At 38.9% G+C, this 23,714-nt stretch overlaps 1 protein-coding gene across 3 annotated transcripts in view; it reads left to right on the top strand.

Moving 5' to 3' along the window:
* LOC127424749 (cytosolic acyl coenzyme A thioester hydrolase-like) overlaps positions 1–20,804 on the top strand; it is a 166,135-nt gene extending 145,331 nt beyond the window's left edge. For all 3 annotated transcript variants that reach the window (XM_051670184.1, XM_051670182.1, XM_051670183.1), the window contains one exon: positions 20,256–20,804. In XM_051670184.1, coding sequence (XP_051526144.1) covers positions 20,256–20,354 — 99 coding nt within the window. In that variant the 3' untranslated portion in view covers positions 20,355–20,804. The remainder of the gene's footprint in view (positions 1–20,255) is intronic.
* Positions 20,805–23,714: the final 2,910 nt, after the last annotated feature.

The following is a 23,714-nucleotide window of genomic DNA, read 5'->3' as shown; positions in this document are numbered from 1 at the left end:
TGGGGGCAGGGGATTTTGGCTAGTGAAAATGCTGAGTGGCTAGTGACTTTGGGATACCACTAGCCACAGTGGCTGGTGAGCCAAAAATGTCATGTCAAGCCTTGATTTCATTCATAAAATTGTGCTCACACATGCTCTTATGTTCAAAACCTATACCCGCTTTGACCACTGGGGGCAGTGATTTGAATTTCGATAAACAGATTTAAAGAAATGTCAGCCTACTTTTTCTGAATCCAAAGTGAGATCAGTCTGCACGAAACTACTGTAGTCTAAAGACACTTTAGGAGTATTAGGAAATGTAATGGCCATATAAAATGGCATACAAATCACCACAATATTCAGTTTAAGTTTCGTAGTTTAATATTGCATATATTGTTACTGTGAATATTCAATACATTACTCATATGTGCACACAAAACATATAAAATCAGTCATTGGCTAATAAATATTATGGCTCATAATGAATGTTAAAGATAACTGACATCAGGAAATGATAGAATACCATTTATACCACATTGTGCTCCCCAAGACCCTCATTAAAACATACCATATGCAACAAATAAGGCACTGGCATAAGATTGGCCGCAGGCAGACCTGCATTTTTGAACAGAAGGCCAATCAATCATAATTTTGGCTGTAAGCAGACATGCAGAGACAGCTCAGATATGTTGCCGACAGAAGGTGAGCTCTGGAGGTGCTGGCATTCTCTGCTCCCTACTGAAAACTCATAAGAGCCACACTGTGCACTCATCAATACACAACTCACAGAGCTGCTCTCACATTCTTGAGTAGTGATGTTTCAATCGTGAACAAATCTGTCTTTTTGGACAAATCTTTTAAGTGAAAGAATCTCAAAAAAATTAAAATAATAATGTGTTAAAAAAGACAGATTCGTTCTCATTCACTTTCACACACTGACTCATATTTCTCGTTATCTCCCTTTCAAAGCCAATGAGCTCTTGTTTAAAGCACAAGACTGCTTTAGTGATTTTTCTTTCCTTTAAAGACCGACTATAACGTGATTTAATAGATATGCTTTGTTGTCATTTGTGGGCAAATGCTTATGATGCTTAAACACTCTGCATAAAATTGTAGACATGCACATTTTAATAAAGGAGAACTGGACTTGTTTAATAAAGGATAATATGACAAAGTTTATTCAAAATGTAAAAAAAAAAATGCTCATTTGTCACCATCTACTGGCATAAAGGGGAAATTTGCAGAAATGGTCAGTGAAAGAATCAATTAACAAATCTGAACAAAATATTTTTGTTGAACAGATTCAAAAGAGTTGAGTCACTGGGATGAATCAAAATCCCACCACTATTTTGGAGACATGGAACGAAACATGTCCCACAATTTTACCTCCTGTTAGTTTCAAAAATAACAACTTTGAAATTAATCAGACAAATTAATTATGTTAATAATTTGCCTTATTTTAAGTAAGTCCTATTAGTAACAATCAACCAGTGTTGGGGAATGTTTTTTTTTTTGTGGATTTTCCCCCTTTTTTTTCACCCAATTTGGAATGCCCAATTCCCAGTGCGCTTTTTAAGTCCTCGTGGTCGCGTAGTGATTCGCCTCAATCCGGGTGGCGGAGGATGAATACCAGTGGCCTCCGTGTCTGAGACCATCAACCCGCGCATCTTATCACGTGGCTTGTTGAGCGTGTTGCCACAGAGACATAGCGCGTGTGTATAGCGACCACGAGGAGGTTACCTCATGTGACTCTACCCTCCCTAGCAAAAGGGCCAATTTGGTTGCTTAGGAGACCTGGCTGGAGTCACTCAGCACGCCCTGGCAAACTAGCGAACTCCAGGGGTGGTAGCCAGCGTCTTTTACCACTGAGCTACAAAGGCCCCCAGTGTTGGGGAATATTAACTAAAAGTAGTGACACTGTTAACTTTATCTATATTTTTCCATTTTTGTAGCTCAGCTATTTTCATAATAGTTTAGCTTTTCCAGGAAAGAGCTACATTTTCCAATGAATAGCGTCGTAGCGTCACAAAACACTACATTTGTCATATTGTATTGTGAACGCAGCAATGGAGCCGAGGGAGTAATTAAACACACTCACCTAAAACTAAAATTAAATGATATCATGCAATTGTTATAATCTAAAAATATTTTCTTTGTTAAATAGCTTCAATGTAGTAAACTACTTTTTGTTAGTAGCTTGTAGTGTGGATAACAACTCTTTTTAAAGAGTAGATCTACTGCAGTTTAACTACTTTAGGTTATGAGTAGCTTGTTGCTTGCGAAGCTACAGTTTCAAAGTAACTACCCCAACACTGCAAGCAACAGCAGAAAAATAATGGTTTCTGCATATAATACATGTGTGATAAGATGGAGATGAAAGTCAGTTTGTATTCTCAGTTCATTCATGCATAAATATTTGTCAATATTTATAATTAACATTTGATATAACAGTTTTGTATCTGACGGTATTGGCACATTGAATGAAAGTTAACAAAAAACTGTTTTTGTGAGAAAGTAGATGATGCAGGCGGATGCAACCAAATGTAGGTGAAGAGACTAATCCAAAATAATTATTTGATACATTCACTTTTATTTAGTTCTCTTCTATTTTGTCCCAGTAGTTAAGAATCAGTAGTGCATGTTGAGCTCAGGACATGGATGCTTGGTTTAGAAATAAATGTATTCTATTTCAAACCCCACTTGCTTGAGGTCTCCATTTCGTATATAAAAATGCTAATGAAAACTGTATGAGAATCAGTCATATTGTGGCTCCTTGTACTTGTGTTCCAGAATATAAATAGTATTTTGACAGACTTCTCCTGCTATTTCTGACTTCAGGTGTTTTTTTTTTTTTTTCATCCCCAGTGAAAGATCTTTAGTGTCTATTTTTAGGATTTCCACTTTTAGCTCCTGGCTGAGAGGAGTAATAGGCAAGGGGGAATGTGGGGGGGATGGGGGAGGATGGTGAACACCACTCAGAGTGAAAGCACAGACAAACGGGTGTCGTGGGATTGGTGGGAATCTTCATTGCCACGCTACACATAGTGGAATCTCCAAGGATTGCCTAGACGTTTAGGGGTTTGCCTTTGTGGAGCCAGCATTGTGAAAGCATCTCCTAAAGAAAAATTGGTCCATGCCACACAGAAAAAGTCGTGTTACCGTAGCAACTACTGGGCTCGTGTTTATTTTTAGAAGCAGCTCGTGGTGTATGTGCAATAAGACTTTAAAGTGTGATATCGCACATCAAACACAGCTACAAACAAGACCACTCATTTGTAATTAAATAAATGTCTAGAACTGTCTTTCATCTTTTCTTATTAAGCACAACAAAAACGAACTGATAAGATATGCTGAAACATAAATTAAATATAAGAACTATGGCTACGTTCACACAGCAGCAGAATATGGTTGTCAGACCTGTTTTGAGTGTTTAATACGGTTACGTTCACACACAGTTAAGTTATTTACGAGAGTGACAACCACATTCTATAACCGAACTGACACCCGTAAATTTTCAAGTCTCACAACTGCATTCTCGGCAAACCTGTGCTGTGTGAATGGAACCGTACTGGACAACTAGTTGTTAGTTATGCCATGTACAGTGAGAGACACACTACACTGTACACACGTGTGTCTCGTGTGTTTCATGTGGGGCTTCGTTAACTCACAGAGACGCAAGCTGCGTGTCATCTGAAGATTCATCTGCTGTTTTCCACCGGCTGCTCACGGGTGCGACACAAAAGCTGCACTCTACACACGGTTAAAAAGCATCCAAAGCTGCTGTTGGTTAATTATGATCTGATGGATGAACTCGCACCTCAATTGGACTCATTTATTTAATAACGCAGAGGCGATTGTGATTGTGAAAAGACATGCCAGTGATATGGACGTCGCCATTTTGTAGTCACTGACACTATGGTTACAGCTGTTAGAATACGGATGTGACTTCAGTTGTTCGTTCATACAGAACTGCTGACTGTGTGAACATAGCCTATGTGTTGCATGTGTGGCAGTGTAATATAAGAAAAGGAGCTAATGAAAATACATTTTCTATCAAGTACACACACACACTCAGGGTTGGGAGGATTACTTTTGAAATGTATTCCACTACAGATAACAGAATACATGCTGTAAATTGTAATTTGTAATGTATTCCGTTTGATTACTTCACTTGTTTTGACCATAAAAACTGTACACTACACTAAGACAGTATACACATGTTAAAAATACATTCTCTGAAAAACCTCCGTTCCCTGATGGAGGGAACAAGAAGTTGTGTCGATGTAGTGACACTAGGAGTCACTCTTGTGAGCCCGAAACACCTCTGGTCTTTCAAAAAAGGCCAATGAAAATTGGCGAGTGGTATTTGCATACCACTCCCCCGAACATACGGGTATAAAAGGAGCTGGTATGCAACCACTCATTCAGGTTTTGTGCTGAGGAGCCGAGACAAGGTCCCGGCCATTTCAGCAGGTAATCCAGCATTGTGGCAGGAGGGACACAACGTCTTGTTCCCTCCATCAGGGAATGGAGGTTACGCAAGTAACCAGGACGTCCCCTATCTGTCACTCACTCAACATTGTGTCGATGTAGTGACACTAAGGGTCCCTATACGAAATGCCACAACTGGCTGAACTGTGTATATGAACTGGTGGTGTGTGACGGGCAGACCACTGTGTGCCTCGTAGCCAGCGCACCAGAGGGGCTTCTGCCCAAGGAAGATGCAGTTTACCAACAGGGAAACTAATTAGCGGAAGATATATGTCGCATGGGGTTACATATGGGGAACCAACACATGCGGAGCACCTACCCCAGTACAGGGCTTAGTTAGCACATGTACTGAGCTGGCAGCGATTTTCTCCGCAAACTCGTCTGCCACAGGGCTCGGAGGAAATCATCCAGGGAACACAGTTTGTGAACACTACTGGGAGTCAACAGTGCACGTCTTCAGCTCAGGGGAGGTGAAAGGCACTATGTGCAAGCAATACACCCGGCCAGCTGTCCCGGACTTACCTGATTGTGACTGCCACTACACGGGACGAAACTGGTTCCACTTGGAGATTGTAGAACCTCGCAAAGGTGTTGGGTGTTGCCCAGCCCGCTGCTCTGCAAATGACTGTTAGAGAGGCACCACTGGTCAAGGCCCAGGAGACCGCCATACTCCTGGTAGAATGGGCTTGTAGCCATGCCGGGGGTGGTACGTCCTGGGCGTGATATGCCATTGTTATGGCATCAGTGACCCAGTGGGTGATCCTTTGCTTGGAGACAGCGCTGTCCACCAAAGCAGACAAAGAGCTTCTCAGAGACTCTAAAGCTCTGCGTGCGATCCAAATAGATTCCAGAGGTCTGGTCACGGGTGCTAGATGGTGCTCCGTCCCTGTGAAAGAAGGTCGTTCCTCAGGGGAATTCGCCGGGGGGGGGGGGGGGCTGTCACGAGGAGTGTGAGGTCCAATGTAGCCACGGGCCCGTCCAGGAGCTGGCGGCTGCGTGCCTGTTGCATACAGCGCCCCAGCCCGTTTTGGAGGCGTCTGTCGTAACCACGACGTGCCTGGAGACATGCACTAGGGGAATGCCTGCCCGTAGAAATGTGAGGTTGGTCCAAGGGATGAAGAGGCAGTGACAGACCAGCGTGATGGCCACGCGATGTTTCCCGCAGCGCCATGCCCATCTCGGGATTTGAGTCTGGAGCCAGTGCTGAAGCGGTCTCATATGCATCAACCCGAGCGGAGTGGCCACCACTGAGGATGCCATATGCCCCAGGAGACTCTGAAACAGTTTCAGTGGAACCGCTGAACGCCTTCAAACAGGTCAGCACCGACTGTGCGCACTCGTTCGTGAGGCGCGCCATCATCGAGACTGAGTCCAACTCCAAGCCGAGAAAAGAGATGCTCTGAACCAGGAGGAGCTTGCTCTTTCCCCAGTTGACCCGAAGCCCTAGTCGGCTGAGGTGCGAGAGCACCAGGTCCCTGTGTGCACACGACACATCCCGAGAGTGGGCTAGGATTAGCCAATCATCGAGATAGTTGAGGATGTGAGTGCCCACTTCCCTTAATGGGGCAAGGGCTGCCTCTGTGACCTTTGTGAAGACGCGAGGGGACAAGGACAGGCTGAAAGGGAGGACCTTGTACTGATACGCCTGACCCTCGAATGCAAACCGCAGGAAGGGTCTGTGTCGAGGTAGAATCGAGACGTGGAAGTACGCCCCGGGATTGATGCAGAAGCTGCGCTCGGCGACCGACCTCACTCTCCGGGCGACAAAGGTCACGGCGCAGTCTCTCGGGCGGCCGCTGGAGCACCAACACTGCCAAAAAGGAACGGTGGACGGCGGTTGTGACGACGGCCGTGCACACTGGACATGTGACCCAGGAAACAAGGAAATTGCTCTTTTGCTGAACTTTAGAATTTATAATAATAATAATAATAATAATAATAGTTGTTGTTGCTGTTGTTAATATTGTACAAAAATATATATTTCAGCAATAGTTTCCATTAGTTACGTAAGGGATAATATACGTTATTAAATTATTTTATTAGCTTACTTGTAGAGATCGCACAGTGATCCGAGAAGTAGATGGCTGGATGTGCAGTTGTTACAGAGAAATATCAGACCGCTAAATGGCGCCATTGACCAATCAGTATCGAGTATTTTAGAGAGCCGTTAGTCCGTTAGGTATCATGAACAAACAATGAACAATATATTTTTATTTATTCATCTTTGTTAACATTAGTTTATAAAAATACATATAGTTCATAGTGCATTAACTGATGTCAACAAATGCAACTTTTGATTTTAAAAATGTATTAGTATATGTTGAAATTAACAACCAAGAATAATAAATGTTGTAAAAGTATTGTTCATTGTTAGTTCCAGTTTAATAATGCAGTTAACTAACGTTAACAAAGGTAACCTTATTGTAAAGTGTTACCATAATAACTTATACTATGAAAAGTGGGCTGAGACTCTATCACAAAGTTGACAAAAACAGGTGCACATTAAACAGATACAATGTGAAGATAATGTGAATCAGTATGCTGTATTTTCCCCTCTGTTTCTATGTATTTTTTCTTTATTTATTTTGGTTCTTTTTAAGAGGATTCAAGTGTGAACACTCTTTCTTAAACAGTATTTCTTTTGGCAGTAGAGCATGTTTTTCCATGACTTCATTTTAGTAAAAAGGAAACACTTACTATTTTTTTTAAATGTTGATAATCATATCACAGTTCAAATCGCAATCACAATGTTTTTCAAAATAACTGCAATTACATTTTTTGTCCAAATTGTTCCGCCCTAATAAAACCCACATCCTATGTAAATCAAAAACAACAATAATAACAGTAATAGATGTCTATGTCGTGTTAACAGTAGGCACAGATTCTGCAGGGGGACATGTGGCAGGGAATTAACATCATCACGGACTTTAAAGGGAATAAAAACTCCGCCATGAACACCGCTGCCTCTCTACCGGATGAACTAAATACTTTTTATGCTCGTTTCGAGGGAAATAACACCGCCCTCGCGGAGAGAGCTCTCGCGGCTGAAGCTACAGAGGTTAGTTCACTCTCCGTCTCTGTAGCGGATGTAACACGATCCTTCTGACGGGTGAATATCCGCAAAGCCGCTGGCCCAGACGGCATTCCGGGCCACGTCATCAGAGCGTGCGCGAACCAGCTGGCTGGTGTTTTTACGGATATTTTCAACCTTTCCCTCTCTTTGTCTGTAGTCCCCACATGCTTTAAAACATCCACCATTGTGCCTGTTCCAAAACAATCACAAATAACTTGTTTAAATGACTGGCGTCCTGTTGCTCTGACCCCCATCATCAGCAAATGTTTTGAGAGACTAATCAGAGATTACATCTGCTCTGTATTGCCACTCTCTCTTGACCCGCTGCTGTTTGCTTACCGCAACAACCGCTCCACTGATGATGCCATTCCATCTACAATACACACTGCTCTCTCCCACCTGGAAAAAAAGAACACTTATGTGAGAATGCTGTTTGTAGGCTACAGCTCAGCATTCAACACCATAGTGCCCTCCAAGCTAGATGAGAAACTCTGGGCTTAAACAGCTTGCTGTGCAGCTGGATCCTGGACTTCCTGTCAAGCAGATGCCAGGTGGTTAGAATAGGCAGCAACATCTCCTCATCACTGACCCTCAACACTGGAGCCCCGCAGGGCTGTGTTCTCAGCCCACTCTTGTATTCCTTGTACACACATGACTGTGTGGCAACACATAGCTCCAATGCCATCATTACGTTTGCTGATGACACGACGGTACACACTCTGACACACTGGTGTCAGGAGCACAACCTCTCCCTCAACGTCAGTAAGACAAAGGAGCTTGTGGTGGACTTCAGAAGAAAAGACAGAGAACACAGTCCCATCACCATCAATGGAGCACCAGTGGAGAGAGTCAGCAGCTTCAAGTTCCTGGGTGTCCACATCACTGAGGAACTCACATGGTCCATCCACACTAAAGTCATTGTGAAGAAGGCTCATCAGCGCCTCTTCTTCCTGAGACGGCTGAGGAAGTTTGGAATGAACCGCCACATCCTCACACGGTTCTACACCTGCACTGTGGAGAGCATCCTGACTGGCTGTATCTCCGCCTGGTACGGCAATAGCACCGCCCACAACCGCAAAGCACTGCAAAGGATGGTGCGAACTGCCAGACACATCATCGGAGGTGAGCTTCCCTCCCTCCAGGAAATATATACAAGGCGGTGTGTGAAAAAAGCTCAGAGGATCATCAGAGACTCCAGCCACCCGAGCCATGGGCTGTTCTCACTGCTACCATCAGGTAGGTGGTATCGCAGCATCAGGACCCGCACCAGCCGACTCCATGATAGCTTCTTCCCCCAAGCAATCAGACTTTTGAACTCTTGATCTCCCACGATCAAAATACATCAGCACTGCACTTTATTACCCTTACTCTTATATCTCACACCGGACTGTCATAAATGATATTATTATTATATTATATTCTCTCTTAACAACTGACTATCAACCGACAGCCTGAATGTCAGTACAGTACAATACTGTACATTCTATATATATATACTTTTTATATATTTTTATTTTTTATTTTTATTGAATAATGTGTATCTATATAGTGCGTATTGTATACTGTACAGTGTATGTTATTATTTGTATACTGTTGAGTGTAATTATGTGTATAACAGATGTTTAAATTGTGTTGTGTTAATTTGATGTTATTGTAAATTGGTGTATGTCTCATCACTGTCACGACTGCTATGTTGATCGGAACTGCACCCAAGAATTTCACACACCATTGCACTTGTGTATATGGCTACGTGACAATAAAGTGATTTGATTTGATTTGATTTGATTTGATTCTTCTCACTACAATTGTACAGGGAGGTTATCTGAGTTACAGTAGCCTTTCTGTCAGCTCGAACCAGTCTGGCCATTCTCTGTTGACCTCTCTTGTCAACAAGGCATTTCCATCCGCAGAACTGGCAATCACTGGGTGTTTTTTGTTTATGGCACCATTCTGAGTAAATTCTAGACCTAGAGAATGTTGTGTGTGAAAATCCCAGGAGATCAGCAGTTACAGAAATACTCAAAACAGCTCGTCTGGCACCAACAATATCATGCCATGGTCAATTATTCCCCATTCTGATGGTTTATGTGAACATTAACTGAAGCTCCTGACCTGTATCTGCATTAGTTTATGCACTGCTGCCACACGGTTGGCTGATTAGATTATCGCATGAATATGTACTGTAGGTGTACAGGTGTACCTAATATAGTGCTTGGTGAGGTATATATACAGTTGTCACTGAAATTGGCAGAAATTGTGACATTTTGGCATTGATTTTGAAAATATGACTGATCATGTAAAAAAACTGTCTTTTATTTAAGGATAGTGATCATATGAAGCCATTTATTATAACATAGTTGTTTGGCTCCTTTTTAAATCATAATGATAACAGAAATCACCCAAATGGCCCTGATCAAAAGTTTACATACCCTTGAATGTTTGGCCTTGTTACAGACACACAAGGTGACACACACAGGTTTAAATGGCAATTAAAGGTTAATTTCCCATACCTGTGGCTTTTTAAATTGCATTTAGTGTCTGTGTATAAATAGTCAATGAGTTTGTTAGCTCTCACATGGATGCACTGAGCAGGCTAGATACTGAACCATGAAAAAGAACTGTCAAATAACCTGCGTAACAAGGTAATGGAACTTTATAAATATGGAAAAGGATATAAAAATATATCCAAAGCCTTGAAAATGTCAGTCAGTACTGTTCACTCACTTATTAAGAAGTGGAAAATTTGGGGATCTCTTGATACCAAGCCAAGGTCAGGTAGACCAAGAATTTCAGCCATAACTGCCAGAAGTTTTGGGATACAACTGCCAGAATTTTGGGATACAAAGAAAAACCCACAGGTATCCTCAGGAGAAATACAGGCTGCTCTGGAAAAAGATGGTGTGGTTGTTTCAAGGAGCACAATACGACGATACTTGAACAAAAATGAGCTGCATGGTCGAGTTGCCAGAAAGAAGCCATTACTGCACCAATGCCACAAAAATGCCCGGTTACAATATGCCCGACAGCACCTTGACACGCCTCACAGCTTCTGGCACACTGTAATTTGGAGTGATGAGACCATAATAGAGCTTTATGGTCACAACCATAAGCGCTATGCTTGGAGAGGGGTCAACAAGGCCTATAGTGAAAAGAATACCATCCCCACTGTGAAGCATGGTGGTGGCTCACTGATGTTTTGGGGGTGTGTGAGCTCTAAAGGCACGGGGAATCTTGTGAAAATTGATGGCAAGATGAATGCAGCATGTTATCAGAAAATACTGGCAGACAATTTGCATTCTTCTGCACGAAAGCTGCGCATGGGACGCTCTTGGACTTTCCAGCATGACAATGACCCTAAGCACAAGGCCAAGTTGACCCTCCAGTGGTTACAGCAGAAAAAGATGAATGTTCTGGAGTGGCCATCACAGTCTCCTGACCTTAATATCATCGAGCCACTCTGGGGAGATCTCAAACGTGCGGTCCATGCAAGACGACCAAAGACTTTGCATGACCTGGAGGCATTTTGCCAAGACGAATGGGCAGCTATACCGCCTGCAAGAATTTGGAGCCTCATAGACAACTATTACAAAAGACTGCACGCTGTCATTGATGCTAAAGGGGGCAATACACAGTACTAAAAACTAAGGGTATGCAGACTTTTGAACAGGGGTCATTTCATTTTTTTTCTTTGTTGCCATGTTTTGTTTTATAATTGTGCCATTCTGTTATAACATACATTTGAATATGAATCTCATAAGAAATAAAAGAAATGTGTTTTGCCTGTTCACTTATTTTTTCTTTAAAAATGGTACATATATTACCAATTCTCCAAGGGTATGCAAACTTTTGAGCACAACTGTATATATATATATATATATATATATATATACAGTATATATCTGGCAAATCAAGACATATCATGCCATGTGTCTTTAAGTCAATGGCGCATGGGTTGTAGTATATCTCGCAACTGAATATGACATCATTTTGTGGTGAAATGTTCCTCTAAGTATTTGAGAAACTGGCATGGCCAAGATACCCTAGGCACGCTGGCATATATTCTGAACCCTGTAAACCACCATCTTGAAGTCAATGAATGTATCAAACAGAACATCTTTACTGTGTATGATAGACTAAAACCATCTCACCCCTGAGATAGCATAGATTTCCATAGAAAGTAGATTTCCAAAGAAGCTAACTTGCACTAACATTCTGGGAGTATCTACAAAGGTCACAGCACTAAAGGTTAATTGAGACGTCATGGACCAGTGCTAGTTATTTGAGGCACTTTTCTACTTACATCTGGATTATCACTTGCACAGGGAGTGCGCTATTGAAACATTACTGATAAGAAAAGAATGACTGTATGAGACTAGATTTACATTTTCTGAAGGAATCAGCTATGCTTGCAAAGCAGCAGAAGAATAGTGTTAAAGCCTTAGGTTGCCAAGAATGCTTGCCAAATGATAAACTCTGATTAGATTAGGTGCATTTTGCACAATTTCTGAATGTCCTTGAGAGTCCTTTGGGAGACAAAGTCATTTTTACAAGTTCTCTGGATACTACAATGAGAGCTTCCCAGGAAGAACTAGTTGCTGAAATTTGCGAGGCTCCTGGCAATAAATATTTGAAAGATATTGTATTGCATTTTTGAGACACTTAGCAGCTAGTAAACCAAAATTATTGAGCACACCTGAATATTCTTTGTTCTTAGAGTGCATATTTATACTTAGTCATGTCTTTGTGGCAGTTTCCTAGAGAAATAAACACTTGAGGCATGACAACGACTAAGACTTGTTTTAGGAGAAAATCTGTTGGGGAGAACATTTAACTCGCTTTTAGTGCCACACAGTGGATATTTCACCTCAAAATTGCAGCAATAAGTGTCATGAACCACATACAGGGGTGGACTGGCCATAGGGAGAATTTAGACTTTTCCCAGTGGGGCCAGTTGCAAAATAGGGCCATACGGTGCTGAACAGCAAACAGCTGCAATTTTGTAAGTGTTTTCATGTTTACTAGAGTACCTTGTTGTTAGCTTAGCATGCTAACACCAACGTTAATGAATAAAGTCAAGTCTCCTGTGCACCTCGCATAAGGAGCATAATGTGACACATTAAGTTGCTTTCTATGCAAAGTGTTCCAAATCAGTCACTTATGCGGCTCCATTTCAGTTAGGATGCTGCCTTAGAAGGCAGCTGCTTATGTAGGCAGGAGCTTAGGTTTTGGAGACAATATATCATTTTCTAAATCAGTCATGTTTAGGAATATTTAATACATTTTGGTCATTCGCTTCTCTGGTCTGGTCATATCTTTTCAAATTGTTAATATGGTATCATATAATCTACATAGAATCCCAGTATATTAGCAGGCGATTTATTGCCTTCTTTATTGCATGAAGATGTCAGTTCATTGCAGTTGTTTTAGCCAAATCACTTTAAGTGTAATTTGTGTAATTAAGAAGCCAGAGGCCTCAGGGATGCTTATGTGTAGAGATGCTTGTGTCCTTCACAAGACCTTTTCCCAGAATAAATCCATTTCCCTAATTAATAGCCAGGCTTCAGGTTTCTACAGCATGTGCGTTTCGATAAATATTGATAATGGAATAGTTCGCCCAAAATGAAAATTCTTTCAATGTTTACTCACCCTCATGTCATTCCAAACCTGAATGACTTTATTTTTTATGTAACACTCAAAAATTATAAAGCAGCTCTTTATATACAACAGCAGTACATAGCTATCCAGCTCCAAAACATCCCATAAAAGTAGTTCATATGGCTCATATGCTGTATTACAAATCTTCTAAAGCCATACAATACAATAAATACAATGAACTATTCCTTTAATCTCAAGATCAGGCATTTCTTGTTGGTCTAAAACATGATTTATTAAGGAACAAGCCCTTACATTTCTTTCCCTTTCTGATTTAAAAAAATTTCAGATTTTTTTTTTTCTTTTTTGCTCGTGGGCCACTGAAAATGAAATGTTTACCTTATTATGTAAAGAAGCAAACTTGTGGTTTCAGAGCCGTGAGCGAGAACTGAAGTTCTCAGTTCATATCCAGGTCGATCAGCTGAATTGCTCTGTTATATGTTCGAAATATATGTTTTAGAGTATGTTTCGGGCCTAATTGATATTAATTTAAGTCTCAGCATCTAAACTAAATCATTCATCATTCACTCAAGTTGTTCCAATCTTGTATGACTTTCTTTTTACTGTGGAACACAAAAGGCAAAATGTTAGGGACTGACAGCCGCAGTCACGTTTCACCATTATCTTTTTTTTTTACTTATGGAAATGAATGGTGACTGAGGCTAAACTTCTGCCTAAAATACCTTTTTTTTTTTTCTACAGAAGAAATAAAGTCATACAGGTTTGGAACAAGTGAGTATACAATGACAGAATTTTAATAATTGGGTCAACTATCCTTTTAACAACAGCAGCAGCTTTATTCTTAACACTAAACAGTATAATGCCTCAAACTCCTGCGGTTTCTGTTGGAGCCAATCAGCCTGGCTTTCTGCCAGTCCTCTCTCTGACTGAAACACTGAGCTTCCCTCCAGCTTAATTTAATTTGTTCAAGAAAAGATGTGCTGCCATAGCCCCGTGTCTTCCCCTGCCCCGTCATGCGCCCTGAGCAGCAGGACAGTCACTGACCCAGCCAGGGCTTCCTTCAAGGTCACATGATGATGTTCTCATACAGAAATAACGGAGAGCTTTTTTAATTTTCTAAGACACAGTGGTTCTCACATAGAAGACAAGTGTATTAAACCAGGTTATTACATGGATCTCTGGAAAATTTTATTCTGATTGGTCAATTGTAGCATTCTGCAGTTAAATATTTGTGTATAATGAGCACTAAACTGTAGAACTGACCATTGTCCCATGGCATACTGTTAAACACAATGACTACTTATGTGGACTATAGGCCTTTTTTTCCTTAGAAATCCTATATTATCTGTGCATTGTCACATTGTGAATCAGTGGGTTCATCCAAAAGCTGAAAAATGTTGCTTTCAGAGGCTTTATATGGAGTTAGGGTGAAAATCAACATGATCACACAGGAAGTCGGCATGCTGTTTCCGAAAGTTCCGGTTCCTTAGGATCGGCGACAGTATGCTGACTCAGTGACACGCAACATTTCCCACCACACATTTTTGCATCAGTTTCAGTGTGTTTAATTTCCCATGTGGCTTGTGTTGCATCAGCAGCATGATAGACTCGTATTGTATCCACGCTGAAACCAGGAAATAATCGTGTTCACTTAATCAGTGACGAGTGTGATTTGGAGGTTGCACTTTTCCCCCTAACATTTTATTTTTACCCCACTAATGGTTAGGTTTAGGTTTGGGTTGGGGGGTAGAGCCCATAAAATTTGCATTCCTCTTTACTGTATTACATCCTGTACAGCTGAAAGGAACTCGCTTCACAACTATATTTTGGCTACCTCTCCTGGACATAAATGGAGCTTACAGGTGCCTATAAGCCCTACAACACTTACTGTATCGCTTGGCTTCTGGGGCGGTATTTTACATTTCAGTAAGCATATATCGATTTTTGCTAAAGAAAAGTCAACATAATTTTTCTGATTTCACTGTGACGTCAGGATGTGAAAATAAGGTGCATTTCAAACTGTTCTGAGACCAGTGCAGACAGACAGCACACTGGAGGTTAAGTAATTTACTAAATAGGGAGCAAGGGAGCATCCTATAGCTTTCCTATGCAGCCAAGTGCATTCACTCCTAACATCCAGTCAAAAGTTCAGTTTCAGGCTGCAGATGATGTTTGCACCACTCAACATGGTTGGCAGACATGGGACAATGGTAATCAGTTCTTAGATTCAGAATTTATAATGTATAATTTTATTTTAACATGGTTGGCAGTGATTGGATGATGCTGGCCATTTCTTGTATTAGAATTAATTATGCTAATTTCTAATTGTTAAAATGCTTCAGCACTGGCTATCACTTGTTTGTTTGACAGTGCAAAGAGAGAACACTGAGATTTTGTAGAAAAACATTTGTAACATAAAAGTCAAATCAAATCAAATAATTTTCATTTGTAAAGTTTTTATTTGTTCTTTTCAGAAAAAAAGCAGATTTACGTCTCAAAAACATGAATAACCAACACTCCTGTAAACATAATAAACAATTTGATTTAAAAAATGATTGACTTTCTATAGATTTGTATTATTTAAAATTTCACAACTTAGTTCCACTGTTCCCAAAAGAGGACATACATTTTTAGGAAAACTATTTGCTCTAAAAAAAAAAAAAAATTAAAAAAAAATTTATATATATTTTAGCTGTCAGTTTGTCCAGATACTCAGGTGACATTTCACCCCACGCTTCCTTTAGCACTTGCCATAGATGTGGCTGTCTTGTCAGGCATTTCTCACACACCTTAAAGTCTAGCTGATCCCACAAAAGCTCAATGGGGTTAAAATCCATAATACTCTTTTCCAATTATCTGTTGTCCAATGTCTGTGTTTCTTTGCCCACTCTAACCTTTTCTTTTTGTTTTTTTGTTTCAAAAGTGGCTTTTTCTTTGCAATTCTTCCCATAAGTCCTGCACCCCTGAGTCTTCTCTTTACTGTTGTATATGAAACTGGTATTGAGCAGGTAGAATTCAATGAATCTGTCAGCTGAGGACATGTGAGGCATCTGTTTCTCAAACTAGAGACTCTGATGTACTTATCCTCTTGTTTAGTTGTACATCTGTACATCTCTTTCTGTCCTTGTTAGAGCCAGTTGTCCTTTGTCTTTGAAAACTGTAGTGTACACCTTTGTAAGAAATCTTCAGTATTTTGGCAATTTCAAGCATTGTATATCCTTCATTCCTCAAAACAATGATTGACTGATGAGTTTCTAGAGATAGTTTTAGAGATAGATACTTTTTTGCCATTTTTGACCTAATATTGACCTTAAGACATTCCAGTCTATTACATACTGTGGCAACTCAAAAACAAACACAAAGACAATGTTAAGCTTCATTTAATGAACCAAATAGCTTTCAACTGTGTTTGATATAATGGCAAGTTATTTTCTAGTACCAAATTAGCAATTTAGCATGATTACTCAAGGATAAGGTGTTGGAGTGATGGCTGCTGGAAATGGGGTCTGTCTAGATTTGGTCAAAAATGACTTTTTTAAAATAGTGATGGTGCTGTTTTTTACATCAGTAATGTCCTGACTACTTTGTGATCAGCTGAATGTCACTTTGGTGAATGAAAGTATCAAAATTTCCTTCTGAAACAGCAAAACTTGTACATTATTCCAAACTTTTGGCCACCAGTGTGTATATATATATATATATATATATATATATATATATATATATATATATATATATATATATATATTGTATATATATTGTATATATAGATTTGCATGTTTATTAGGGGCTGCTAGTTAGAAATCAAAAAGGAAAATTAAAAATACACAGCAGTCACACTCGGGTCTCAGGACGTTAACAAAAAGATTGAAATGTTTTTTGTTTGTTTCGCTCTTTGTTTAAATTATCATAGTTTTAAATATGTAATCATTTGTATTTTTATAATGGATTTTCATACTTAAATATTGAAAGTCTGGGACTGCGACAAGACTAATACAGTAAAATCAATACATAAAAGGCATTTGAAAAGTACCACAAATAAATGAAATGGCCTGGCATAAAGGTTTTGTATAACCTTTGTATAACAATAAATAAATAATAAAAAATATTTAATTCTCTTAATTTGAATAAAAATCAACCACTGGGACATTTCACTATTTACATGAATTTAAATTCCTCCCCATCACACCACTTATTTACCTCATAATGATTGCAAACAGGCATTTTAAATGACACAATTAAGAGACAGCGGGTTAAATGAGTTTTCAGTGGTTTTATCCGGCATAACATATCCACACCATCAAATGAAATGGATATATAAAAAAATGTTTTTGATATTTTTTTTTTTATTATTTATAGAAAAGTCATATTGTTGACACTTCAGCAGCAGATATTTCCATTTAAATGTTCCACACTGTCACATTCTTCTGTCACAAAAATTCCAAATATTTTTCACAAAGCAATTTAAAAAGCATGTGAAGACATTCTTTGGCAGATACAATTGGAAATTTACTTTAAATATCTCCTTTCCTAAATGGAAAAGGTAGCTGTTACAGTGACTCATTATAAATCCCTTTCTTGGTCTTGTGAGTCATTTTGACCCCTTTTTGAAATGGTTTCTAAAGTACTGCAAGACCAAGGAAGGGATATACAATGTAATGCATGACCACACTGCATGACTCTTCAAAAACAAAACAAGCTTGCAATAATTCACGTTGTTCAAAATTGGGCAACTTTAAAAGCATTAAATTCACATTTTTGAGCTTTAGCATTATCCACCCTGTAATGTTGAGTATATTCGGTGTGCTTGCATAACGTAGCCGTGGATATGCTTTCCATATATGTGATTCTAATTTGTGCACATGCCCTCATCAGCCGGGCTGCTTCAGTTGTCACTGCACAGTTTGTTCCCTAAGGTTGGCCGCCATCTGCCACTGTCATGCATGAGTAGCTGGTGACCTATAGCCAATGATAAGAATAGCCATGATTTAGTGTACAGCTGTGGAGTGAAGCCTAATGTCAACTGACAGAGCTGCATAGCTTGCTCCAACAGTATTGTTGTTTGTCCGTGATGAAGGGGCGGTCCCAATGCACAGTCTCGTGTCTCATTGTACATTTCCAAGAAATGTTCTGCAATTGGTAAATACTATCATGAACTTATTACATGGGGCTTAAATGGACAAATAATCCCAAATAATCTTAGTCTTTCAGCTCTCAGCATCTTAATGAATAGTTAAAGGGATAGTTCATCCAAATATGAAACTTCTGTCATCATTCACATGCTCTTTTGTTCCAAATTTCAATGACTTTGTTTCCTTCGTGGAAAACAAAAGGAGAAATTTTGCAGAATGTCCGAACTGCTTTTGTTTTTCTGGTTTATTTGTTTGTACGTTTACTTAGCTATAGTTTGGCGACAAATCTGACAAAAACTCACTTTGGGGATTCATCCTTGGGTGCCCTCAGTTGGAGAAAGACTATTTATTAATAGAACAAATTGGTTAGTTACCTACATTAGTTGCCAACATTAGAAAGCTGTACATAAAGTTCAGTATGGTTTAATGGTCATCACACTTATGCTGTGAATGTACATGAAGACCTGAAAAGTGTTTTTGCAGAGGACTTTGTGTAACAAGGAGTATAGGTAAAATGATTCTTTTGACATCAACATGACAAGGAAAGTGACAACACAAGTGAGTCAAGACATTACAGTAAATAAAATAAACCAAGCAGACTGTAGAAAATTAAGTAATCACTTCTTTTAATCATGCTATAAATAATCTATTTTTGTTGCATTGTGTCATAAATAATAAATTAGGGCATTTTCTGTTTTTGATTACTAAAAGTATAAATATGTTTATTAAGCATTTATAACATGTAAGTAAATGCTCACTATTTGGCAGGTATTGCATGTACTGTAAGTCATCCTGTTATTCATGTTGTTATAACTGCATATCATTGATTTGCTATTCTAAATGAATTATTATAATGAAGCTCTTTATAAACTCTTAACAAAGGGAACATTAATGTAAAGTGGTATGGTTTGTTTTAAAACAATACAAGGCTATGGTTTGTCCTCAAGATAGCTAGGTAAACATGTGTGTGTGTGTGTGTGTGTGTGTGTGTGTGTGTGTGTGTGTGTGTGTGTGGGCGGGTTTGGGCGGTTTACGAGGAAATTTTTTTAGGTTACAAACTGGTAATTACAAGGGTATTATGCTATACATGTGGTTTATGAGGAGATTTCTAAAAAATATACTACAGAATTTGTTTTTGAAAATGTAAAAATGCAGAAATTTTTTTGTGAGGGTTAGGTTTAGAGTTAGGGGATAGAATCTATAGTTAGAACAGTATAAAAATCATTATGTCTGTGGAGAGTCCTCATAAAGATAGCCTGGATCATAATGGAAAATTGTTAAATCCAGTTTATATTTCAATCTCAATGAAGTTCCAGCTCATTAAGAACAAAAATGCATGATAACTGACAGACATTCAAGCAAGGTCATGATATTTAGAACAGATGGAAACATCATTTGAAAATGGTTTTGTAGTGATGTTTTCACAGGTCTTTCACTAAACCCAGTGGCAATTAGACAACACTTCACTCCAGACTGGTGACAATGCTGTGAAGACAGCGTGTTGACACATTTCCTCCAGTAAAAATGTCTTGTGGATTAATTCGCATTGTTTATTGTTTAGAGTTATTGTAAAGTATAGCTGAAAGCACCTGCAAACATTTACTGTGGTTGACAGGTGTTCCTCATGCAGGTGCACCATGAGGAAGTTTTCTAAGACTTTTCTGAATGCTTCACTGGATTTGATATACATATGTGTCCTAAAAAAATAAGCTTTTCCAACATCATGATTTAAAGACCTCCATGAAATGGATTTAAGTGCACAGTTTCCTTCCCAGACACAATATGTCTGTTGACATACTTCATATTTAAACAAGATTGCTTTAAAGCAAATAGTCATGGACTAATAGCCACAAAACAAAAATTTTGATTTCAGGTTATTTATTTATTTATTTATTTATTTATTTATTTATTTTTTACTTCACTCTCTGTATGTCTGTGTGTAAAAATAGTTATTTCTCTCTTTACAGATGGAAGGTGAAGAGGAGCAGAAGCGTTTTGAAGAAGGGAAAGCACGTTACCTGCAGAATAAGGCAAAGAGACTCACAGATAAGGAGAGACAACAATGACTTCATCTAGGCAGATGCCATATTGTATTGTAGAAGAACATTGTGGAATAATAGAGCATCAGCATTACAACATTAAGAACCTCTCCTTTATCCCACATGTAGCTTATCAAATAAAAGGGAGAGAAAAAATAATGGTTTACTCTAATTGAATTCTCTCTTTCTGTTGTCTCACCACAGGATACCAAAGCACTTTGTGTATGTGTATGTTAAGTGAATCAATTTTAAGTCTTATTTTAAATTATTCAAGAAATGTGCTGAACTGTATTGTGCACAAATAAAAGCTTGGGAATGCAGCTTAAACCTGTGTGCTGTGAAATAATGTATCTGTTTAATATAAGAATTGTAATCCTGAATGGACAGACTATTAAAATTTCTGTTAAGACAGAGAGACAGACCAAGGGTGTGGAATACTGTATATGTAAATATTTGAGATGCCAAATGGCTTCACCTGGGCAGTACTAAATAAATAATAATAATTAAAAAAAATATATGTTCCCTATTATTTATTATTATTTTTTCACATCAACTCTCAAATCTCAAATTTATGAGCAGAATTACAGATAGAGAGAGAGAAGACAGATAGTTTAGTCCACAGTAGGGTCTTCGGCTATATTTATTTTGGGTTTGAACTGTATTCTCATGAGACTGTATAGACAGGCGTAGGGGTGAACAAGGATTTATTTTACCTGGAAAAATCATGTGACAAATGGTAGTGAGTGAAATCATTTGAATCGCAAAAGGCAATCTGCTTTTACCAAAAACCAACAGCCATTGTGTTGTCTTTGTCATATTGTGTCGTTTGAACCTAACACTGTAGCATGTGTCTTATTTTAAGAGAATGGCATGTGGTCCATTTGGTCAGTATAGTGACAGTATATAAACATTTAAGGCATTTTTGGATGTATTATTTGATCATTGTTCAATATTTATTAATTACTTGTTTAATTAGAATGTTAACACCGCAATCATTCAAAGCTTCGATAACTCGTTTTACCTTTATAAAATAGTTTCAGCCAAAAATAAAAAACCTATCATTATTTCAGCCGAAAGAGCCTACCCCAAGTCTCCATGACATTTTGCTCCTTATATATGGCTGATCACATTAAACAATAATAACACACCTCTTCTAAACAAGCTGCATGTTTGAGGCATCTTTCATGTCTGTGATCCAAATGGTGCGGGACAAATTACATGACAAAGTTTAATGCTTAGGATTAGGGGTTTGTTCAAATCACAAACCGTTCAATGGAGCCATGGAGATGCATTAGCAATTATGACCACTAATTCTAAAAACAATCCTTGGCATGCACAACTGATGGATTTCTTTTTCTCTGTGTGTATCTTTACGTGTGTGTATGCTGATGTTGCCTTGTAAGAGTAACTGCCAGTGGAAAAAATGAGCGGACATGAGTGTCATATGATTCAGAGAGATGTTATTACCGTAAATCATTAGCTTACGGCAGCATACTCAGTGCTGGAGCAGAGGCCACGATGAAGGACATTCACAATTAGTAAATCGTTACATTTGACCCCACATTTAACAATCTTTGTATTTAAACATTTAACACTCTCAGGAATATTTGATTCTGATCAGTCAATCGCAGCATTCAACTCTGATATACTATTCCATATGTATATCATGGACTAACCTTTTCCATTTATTTCCATTATTTTCATCAAGAAGCTACGTTAGTCTGACTCTCATTTGAGCTTATTAGTGTATTTTACAAAGCTTATGATTTTAGCTGCACAGTTAAAAAAATAATAATAATAAAAATACATAAAGAGGTTGCTTTTTATACCACACATTATTATTCATTTGATTCCAGGGAAATAAGAGGGGGGAGGTTGACATTCCTCTGAATATCAATCACAGAAGACGCACAGATATAGCAGCAATAAAGAAGAAAATTTACATTGCCTCCCCCTCTACTGCACAGAGCCAGGTGACCTGGAAGTAAAATACGACAGAAAACATCTCGACCTACTCATTCACCGGAGCCTCGGGCACAGCCGCTCTGCCCCTGCTCTGCTTCCTGAAGCTCTGGGGACATCTCCAAAATCAACATCTGAGTAGAGAGCAGTGCTCCCAAATACTCACCTACACACAAAGACATTATGCTTGAGTCTTTAACCTGGCTCATCTCTAGCGCAAGACACCATCTTTCAACAGATGCATTACAGTCTAGATGGATGTTTTTTTTTTTTGTTTGTTTGTTTGTTTTTTACTGTTTCCTGTGGTTATACATGTTCTTTGTCTGAAATAATGCAAATTTTTCTGATTCAGGAAAAGGCAAAAAAGCAATGTTATAACCACCACAAAGATACATTAAATGGTCAAAATGAAGCATCTGATGGTAAGTATCAAATAATTAGGTGTTTCCAAGGCAAGCATCACTATTACTATTGCTCATATTTACGGTTATGGATTTGAATGAATGAATGAATGAATGAATAAACGAACGAACGAACAAACAAACAAACGGTATGCTTATATAGTGCTTTTCTGAAACTACACTCAATGCGCTTTAGCCAAATTTAGAAAAGTTGTACGAATCCTTACGATTTCACCTTGAAAGTGTGTTGGAGTGACCAGGGATTTGAACAAACCTTTGAAACCAAATATTAAACTTGTCTTTAAACTTGTCTTGTCTTTTCACTGTTTATGCTATGGGCATGAATGATTGTCCAAATTGTGAGGCTTGTTGAGGCGAGATGTGACATTTCTAAACAATCAGACTTAACATTTTTGCATTTTACACCCTGTGTACATTGGACGGGTCTATTGACGCAACGTGCCATAACGACTTAAAGGAATATTCTGGGTCCAATACAAGTTAAAGGAGCAATATGTAACATTGACATCAATCATTTAAAATGGGTACTACAGTCCAAATTCAAAATATTGGAGAGATTTGTCTACCCCGCCCCTTCATTCCAGACTCAAAGCTCACGTGGGTTGCCAGGTTGAGGATACTCAACGGAAACGAGCGAACTGGTAATGGTAAGCGATGAGCCTTACATTGTAAGTTGATCAGCTAATGTATACGTTAGCAATGTTTTTATTGTTTGCAAATTATAAACCAGCTCATGTGGATTTTTTATAACTCTGTCAATGTTAGCTAGATGTATTGCTGGCTTCCATGGCTGCAGCGCACTGTGTTTGCCTGCTAACTTGTTTCAAATCTGGCAACACAGGGTGTCTAAATACTATTGGGGAATGGGCAGTGGGCGGGATCACACGGGCCAATGGACATTTCAAAGTAGAATATACTGGCTGTAGCATTGTTTTCGGAGAAGCCAGTAATTCAACTTAGCATGTTCCTAAATCTCTGATAACATATCATGATAATTTGATGC

This window comes from Myxocyprinus asiaticus, chromosome 33, assembly GCF_019703515.2.
Source record: "Myxocyprinus asiaticus isolate MX2 ecotype Aquarium Trade chromosome 33, UBuf_Myxa_2, whole genome shotgun sequence".
NCBI classification, from domain to species: Eukaryota; Metazoa; Chordata; class Actinopteri; order Cypriniformes; family Catostomidae; genus Myxocyprinus; species Myxocyprinus asiaticus.
Note: the sequence above shows the minus strand (reverse complement) of the source record. Positions and strands in the feature narration are given on the sequence as shown.